Source organism: Diplotaxodon limnothrissa, linkage group LG23 (genome assembly GCF_057381915.1).
Source record: "Diplotaxodon limnothrissa isolate DT_005_m linkage group LG23, D_limnothrissa_male_GT1.1, whole genome shotgun sequence".
Lineage (NCBI taxonomy): Eukaryota > Metazoa > Chordata > Actinopteri > Cichliformes > Cichlidae > Diplotaxodon > Diplotaxodon limnothrissa.
In genome coordinates this window covers 9,508,296-9,515,546 of record NC_140617.1, presented here as the reverse complement: position 1 = coordinate 9,515,546, position 7,251 = coordinate 9,508,296, and the positions used below count along the sequence as shown (strand labels likewise).

The window sequence follows — 7,251 nt, the reverse complement described above, 5'->3', positions numbered from 1 at the left end:
GCAAAGATCACGGCTCCTCGAGATAGTTTAATACCTGTGGCTGGGTGAGGGGATTTTGTAAATGCTGTGCAAGGATTTATAAGTGGGGCTCAGGGTTCCAGGCTTAAACAACAACAACAACAACAACAACAACTGTACTACAACTACACCCTGTGTGTTGCACTATTTGCTCTTCTTCTAAATTCCTCTGTTAGTTTCACCTTTAATGTTTTAATGTTGTTTTCTTTTAAAATGAAAGGTAACAGTTTACATATCATATCATATCGTATATGTAAAAATAAAAATATGGAACTGGAAAAAATGATAAGAGATCCACTTCTATTAATTAGTAGATGCTATATTCTGTTAGGATGCCTGGGTCGTTGACCCAGGGGTTTTGAGTTTATTATATTATTTATACTTTCTAGTCTTTGGTTTCTTTGAGTTCTGTCTTATAGTTTATGTCTCTGTCTTCTCTAGCTGCTCTGTCTCCCCTGTCAGCTGTATCCCCTTGTCTAGTTTGCGTCTCTGTATATCCTTAGTTCCTATATCCCCGTGTCCAGTCAGTGTTTGTGTCTGCCCTGGTCCCACGTCTCTGTTCCCTCTGTTGCAGTGCGTGCGAGTCTGTGTCTTTGTTCAGTCTGTGTTATGTGTTTCCTGTTTTACTTTGAAAGTCCATGTCTGATGTTAATGTGTCTGGTTTTGCTTCCCCTTGTCTCGTTAGGCGTGATTTGCCCCAGCTGTGTTTCCCTCCTGTTACCCATTCCCTGATTGCTCCCTCTGTGTATTTAAGCCCTGTGTTTCTCTGTGTCCGTGTTGCGATCTACCGGTTACTTTGCTGTGTGTTTTGTCAATCCGCTGGTGTTAGTTTATTTTTGAGTTTTTCCAGTTATGTTATGTTTGCGTTCAGCATTAAAGCTGTTTTGGTTTAAGTTCTGTCTCCGGAGTCTGCACCTTGGGTCCTATCCCTGTCCGCACACAGCCGACACCTAACATATTCTTTCCCAGGCTGTTTCTGTTTCTAGGGGTCACTACTTATTATACCATTTTAAGTGGCTGTAACTTGGAAGTTCACACACTGTGCTATACTAGGTAAATAGAAACAGACTGGGCCGTTCTGTTCTCCTCTGGGAGGTCTGCCTCTATCACATTAGACCTATCTGGCTCCTTTGGAAAGCATGAACAAACAGCGCCCACTTGACTGTTTCCATGCAGTGCAGCGCAGTGACAGCCATTGTTTTTTACAGAGAGGACAGATTAGTTCAGGTGTGTCTTGGCTTAACCATTAAACCCAGGCTTTATCCAGTTAAATCCTCTGCCGACCTCTTTAGATCGGTGAATGCTGGGACCTTTGCCTGAGCTTTTACAGCATTGTGCTATTCTGCTTTTTGTTTTCTGGGAAAAATGTTGGAAAAGATCTTGCTCCTGCTCAGTTTGTCACTTTCTGTGGCAGAAGGGCTCTGTAAACCAGGTAAGGCTCTTAAAATGTAACCTTTGGTCAAATATTGTGTGTTCACATTTTTAAAAAAAATACATAAATTCATTAATATGAGTAAACACAGGCTTTGTGTACAGGAGTTTTATCCCTTCTTAGCCCAGAAGTGAGTGTGGAATGCAGCTTCTAATCTATTTACTGGAACAAAGTCAGATTAGACACATAACTTAGCATTTACCTCACAACAAGGGTTTCATTCATTCCATCGTGATTGTAGACTTGAACAATGATCCTAAAATTGCTAATCTACAACCAAACTATGAGGAAATAGCTGAGAGAGACTAAATTTGACGCTGCTGCTCTTGGGATTCAGTCTATCAGCACAGGAAAGATAAACTGCAGCAGCTACACTTCTCATCTAAAGCCTAGCACAGCAATTCATGGCACGCAGAGGACATTTCAGTCTGTTTTATCTTTATAGGTGTTGGAGAAGCCCACAAAGTTCGATTCAGCATCAAAACCGCACTGGGAGATCAAGCTGTATGTATATATTTAAATATTCCTCCACATCCTCAGATCGCTCTTCTTGCCATAAACAGCTCTGACTTCATAATATTAAAAACAGGAATGCAATCCCGTTCCCTAAAAAATTTGAATGTTTTGTGAATTATAAATAAAGAAAGTAATGATTTCCAACCTATATTTACAAAGAAAATGTGGTGGAACTGAGAAATGTGATCATTCATGTCCAGCATTACAATCAGTTGAAGTTCCAGGTGCAACAATAGACCAGAAAAGTTGTGTAATGCTAAAAAAAAAACAAAAAAACAAGCAATACACCCCCAAACACCTGCTTTGGACACATCTTAGTAATTAGATAAACAGGATTACGTTTAAAAAAAAAAAAACAAAAAACCATGCTAGGCAGGGTAAGTCTTTCGACACAGGGAGAATTTCAATACTCTGGCACAGATTTGTGGAACAAAGAGGAAACAGAGAGAATTTTAATCTTCTACAGTACACTGATCATAGATAATATCATTAATGTTTCAGAGAATCCAGCAAAATCTCTGTACGCAAGAGAAAAGGGCTGCAAATCACTGCTGAATGGCTGTCATGCCCTCAGAGAACACTTTAATATAAATCAGACATGAATCTGGAGTGAACATCACCACATGGGCTCAGGAATACTTTTGAAAGTTCAAAGTGTACCATGCAAATAAAAAATACATGCAGAAACAAGATCCAGAGATGCTGCTGTCTCCGTTTATGCAGCTCATTCAAAAGAGATTGAGACAAAGAGGAAAAACCTCCTGAACAGCTTTCCTCTTTAAGATCTGTGATGGCCCTGAGTGCTTTTGTGAAGATACCATGGGCAACTTGCAAATCTTTAAAGGCACCGTTGAAACTCAATGATGCACTCACTAGCCACTTTATTAGGACCTGTTTCTATCTGCCTTAATCCTTTATCTCAACAAAGCGGCGAAAACATTTCTTCAGAGTTTTATGCAGCGACTGCAAATTTTGTACGCACATCCATTATGTGAATCTCCCTTTGCACATTCCAAAGGTGTCTGTTGGGCATTTAAATCAACTGTGTTGGATCAAGGACACATCTAAAACCTGCAGGACACCGGCCCTCAAGGCCTGGAGTTGGACACCCCTGATTTAGACCAAATTCTGACCTTATTAATCCTCATCTTTCTAATCTTCTATTGTCCAGTTTCCTGCTCTTAGCTGACAGGAGTGCTTCCCGGTGTGGTCTTCTGCTTTCTGCTTCAAGATTTGGTGTGCTATGCGTCGAGAGATCATCTTCTGTGTGGTTGTAACTAGCAGTTATGAGTTGCTTTTGCCTTCTTGTTAACTCAAAGCAGTCTGGTCATTGTTCTCTGACCCTTTGCATCAACAAGGCATTTTCACATAGAGAACTGCTGCTTACTGGATATTTTCTCTCTGTTTTCTGGACTGTTTTTTTTGTTACAGATGGTTGTGTGCGAACATCTAAGCAAATCAGAAATTCCTGAAATACCGTACTCAGAACCCGGACGTGTGGCATTAAAAGCCACTGACATGCATGCTTGCGTGTGGTTGGACAATTAGATATGTATGCTGATGAGCAGTTAAACAGATGTACCTAATAAGGTGGTCACGATTGCATACGTAGATTTTAAAATTGAAAGTCTTGCTTATTTCAGCAAGAACACATCGCACATTCGTTGGGTACTGCAGCAGATAAAATCGAGAATCGAGAGATTAAACGTCTGTTCAGACCTGTTAGGCATTATAACCGTTCTGCACATTATGAGGGAACAAATATGACAGAGGAGGCCTCAAATATCTGCAGGGACACAGCAGCAGTAAGTGTTGGGAAATTTCCAAATACTTACAGAGGGAGTAGAAATGCTACTTTTCCAATTTAAATGCAACTTGCTGATGGTATGAAGTTTAAGAGACACACACACACACACACACACACCAATATTAACTAATTTCCAAATCATTAACTTCTGCTTTTATTAATATTTTACACGCCATCATTTTAGAGTCATGGTTACAATCAAGTGCTTAATATTATCCAGAATTCTCTTAAAGTGCATGTGACTGCTTAATATGAGGCCAAGGTCCATGTGGCGAACAGTTAACCTTTGCTGAAAAACAGTCCCTAATCTGATGTTGCTGATTTTGCAGTATCCCTGGAACAAAAATGAAATGTTCCTTTTCCGGGCCGCTCTGGCTTTTGCCATGAGGGATTTCACTAACGGAGAAGAATTTGGGTAAGACTGTTTTTGTGTCATCTGTTCTTAAACAGTTGTAAAAACATAATAGAACATCTCTTAACACGATAGGTGACTCACATTTTATAACTTCGCTTTCATTGTCTTGTAAAACTTCACCAGGGTTTCAGACATCCATCCGTGTAACGAGACTCAGAGAGTGTCCTTCTGGTTTGTGGTGACGAGGCCGAACACCATGGATCTTGTTGATAAAGGAACTGTGGAGATGGCTATAAAGTAATCACATGCTACAGTTTTAGTTATTGGTACTATTATTGTTATATTTTCTTCTTAGCTGGATGTAAATAATGGATGTTAAAGTATTTTTCTTAAACATTTATTACCCATTTTATCATTTCCTAGAAAATTCTAAAATGACTAATAACTAATGGGTTTTCCAAATAAATATGAATGGGGGCGTAATTATGTTCCCAATGAATGTTTGGCTCACATATGGTGCGAAAGTGCAGCTTTCTAGATTATGTAGCGCAGGAACAGGTGTGTCGTGACATTTTTTATATTTTGCTTTAACACGTGTGCCTGTGTCATGGCTTTTGGTTACTCTCTCACACAAGATTTGCCACTGCCAGAGGTTTGTTTTCTTTTGAACAAGGCTTCAAAGCTCCAACCTAAACCATAAACCACAAACCTGATCACTAACCTTAACACTTCAAACACTTTGCTTTCAAACACCATCTATTTTATGTATGCATGCATGAGCAGGTTTACCCTGGGTTATGCAGTGTGGCCATAGAAACTAAGTCGATCCCTTTTATTTTTATGAAGTAACAGGTTATTTTTGTACTTAAGTGAACATAATTTCCCTCATGTGGGTAATGAGCATTCTCATTTAAACATTTCCATCCGTCCATCACACTTTTCTGGTCACCAGTCCATTACAGGGGAAACAGAGAGAGACGGCTGTTCATGCACAACCAGCCTCAACCAGCCATTAACATCCACTATTTTAATGGATCACAATAACTGATACAGAAAGCAGTAGAATTTATTTAAAAAGCGAACAAATATTTTTAGTAACCCCCCCAAAAAGCGCCAAACAAATCCTCTGTTTCTACTGTAAATGCATGTGTTATGTAGAGCAGCATAACTTAAGGCAGGTGCTCTTCACCATTTTTGTGTTTTTAACATTTACGGTTAGCATTTATGAAGCTCAAATTTTGTATGGGACTTTGCACTGAACCACTACTCCTTTGTACTGGGATGAGTCACTTCATAAATGTTTGGTCAACTAGCGTGTTTATTTCCAGCTGGCATCTTATCTTTGGAGGTTTTCCAGGCTCATATCTAGGAGGAGACTCACAGGCAGACTTTGGAATCACAGATTTCCCAAGATTCTGGCACAAATTCACCAGCTTGTAGAATTTATGTGGGAAGTCAGGGTATTTTGAAGCTTTTTTTCCTGTACAGGAACGATAAGGTCAGCTAATTTAAAAAAAAAGTTTTAAAATTGTAGTTTGAATTCAAACTACAGCCAATGTTTTTATACAGTTTAATACCTGTAAGAATGCATTGATTACTATTTCTGATCCTCGGCAGCCTTGGCCCACTTCAGTAGCTTCTGTGTCCAGCTTGTACAGCAGGTCCTGCAGAGGAACTGGCCAACTGCAAACTAACTTAATGGGTTCGCAGTGTGTATACCACTCACTGTTGAGGCACTGCTGTGTTAACTTGGCATACTTTCACCACCTCCTCTTGTCTGCCTCCTTAATGCATTCGTTTCAGGGGATGCTAAGTTCTAAGACGACAAACTGGTTTCAAAGCTTCCAAAAAACAGTTCCAGCCCCAGGTCAACCTAAAAGTTAAAAACAGTTTTATCACTCATGATAAAAAATGCTTTTGTGTGTGACTCATCAGTTTTAAGAAGTACTTAGAGATCCCCTGGAGGATGTACTGTACTGAGAAATGACCCTGACCGGAGGAAAGAGTTTAAAATCGGCTACATTTAAGCATTACTGAAACACTGTTGCATGAACACGTGGAGCAAAAGTGTGACTTTAACGTCCGCATACTTGTGTTTTTGACACAAAGTTGCAAATCTTTAAGTATTTGGCCAATGAAACACTTTGTGATTTTTGTCTCTGCGCACCACTACAGTGGATTTTATCTGGATATGATAAAAATGCAGCTTTAATTAAAGCTGCATTAACCTCAATTGCAGCCACTTTTATGTATTTTCAGAGAAATTGGACAACTGACTGTCAAGTAGTTGAGAAATAACTTGCATTTTGTGGCCTTAATGCTCAACATGACGTCCAAAGAACAAGTGAAAGAGGCCATCGTTAGGCTTGGAAAATCTAAATAAATCCATCAGGGAGAGATTCATTAAAAAGAATGAATGCACAGACCAGCTCAGCAACACTAAAAGACCCTAAAGACCACAGAAGATAACTGATGAAGTGCATGATAACAGAATTGTTTCTAAAGTTAAGAAAATGTTTGGACAACCAGAACGATGGGAAGAGAAAAGTATTTCTAGATCTACTGGATTTAATCAACTTAGGTGGTGTAAAGAGGCAAAACTGTAAAAACTGTGTTGCTGTCCAGAGTCAGTGCAGTTTTGCCTTTTCCAGAATAATCCCCTTAAATGAAATCTTTTTTTTTGTCCAATAGAAAATCGAGAAATCGAATCAACGGTGCTTTTCTGCTAACAGATAAAACTCTGGAGTTCGATGGCATCTATCCCACTCTGGCAGCACCGGTCTCCCCTGACACCCCTCCGTGGCTCATTGTCTTCGGGGTGGTCATGGGTGCAGTTAGCGTCGGCATCATCGCCCTGCTTGTGTATCCTCTGGTCCAAAGAAAACTGTGAGCAGATGACTGTGGATGTATTTAATTTAGCTTTTTGAAAATATGATAACTGAGCTTCATTTGATCTGCTCATTCTTTTTGTAGGAAGAAAAACATGGATGCAGATGACGAGGACAGCGACGAAGAGACAGGGGTGAAAACGGCTGAAAACGGTGCAAATGACGGTATTTATAACTCGACGTTCTCGGACGATGAGCGATTCACGCAGATGTAAAGTGCTCTTATAAAAAAACT

At 39.7% G+C, this 7,251-nt stretch overlaps 1 protein-coding gene across 2 annotated transcripts; it reads left to right on the top strand.

Moving 5' to 3' along the window:
* Positions 1–1,318: 1,318 nt before the first annotated feature.
* cltrn (collectrin, amino acid transport regulator) lies at positions 1,319–7,251 on the top strand. 2 transcript variants are annotated; one of them, XM_085348389.1, is made up of 6 exons: positions 1,384–1,450; positions 1,896–1,954; positions 4,103–4,188; positions 4,312–4,425; positions 6,820–7,014; positions 7,102–7,251. In XM_085348389.1, exons 1-6 carry the CDS (start codon positions 1,384–1,386, stop codon positions 7,229–7,231), a joined length of 651 nt encoding a protein of 216 aa, XP_085204515.1. In that variant the 3' UTR covers positions 7,232–7,251. The 2 variants fall into 2 exon arrangements, with proteins under 2 accessions (XP_085204516.1, XP_085204515.1); XM_085348390.1 differs by lacking the exon at positions 1,896–1,954 and having other exon boundaries at positions 1,319–1,450.

What these genes read in the sequence shown, in the direction of transcription:
- cltrn (XM_085348390.1), top strand. Translation starts at nt 1,319, where the DNA reads ATGCTGGGACCTTTGCCTGAGCTTTTACAGCATTGTGCTATTCTGCTT. An exon ending in ACTAACGGAGAAGAATTTGG is followed by an intron (nt 4,189 to 4,311) that starts GTAAGACTGTTT and finishes AAACTTCACCAG; the next exon opens with GGTTTCAGACATCCATCCGT. An exon ending in ACTGTGGAGATGGCTATAAA is followed by an intron (nt 4,426 to 6,819) that starts GTAATCACATGC and finishes TTTGTCCAATAG; the next exon opens with AAAATCGAGAAATCGAATCA.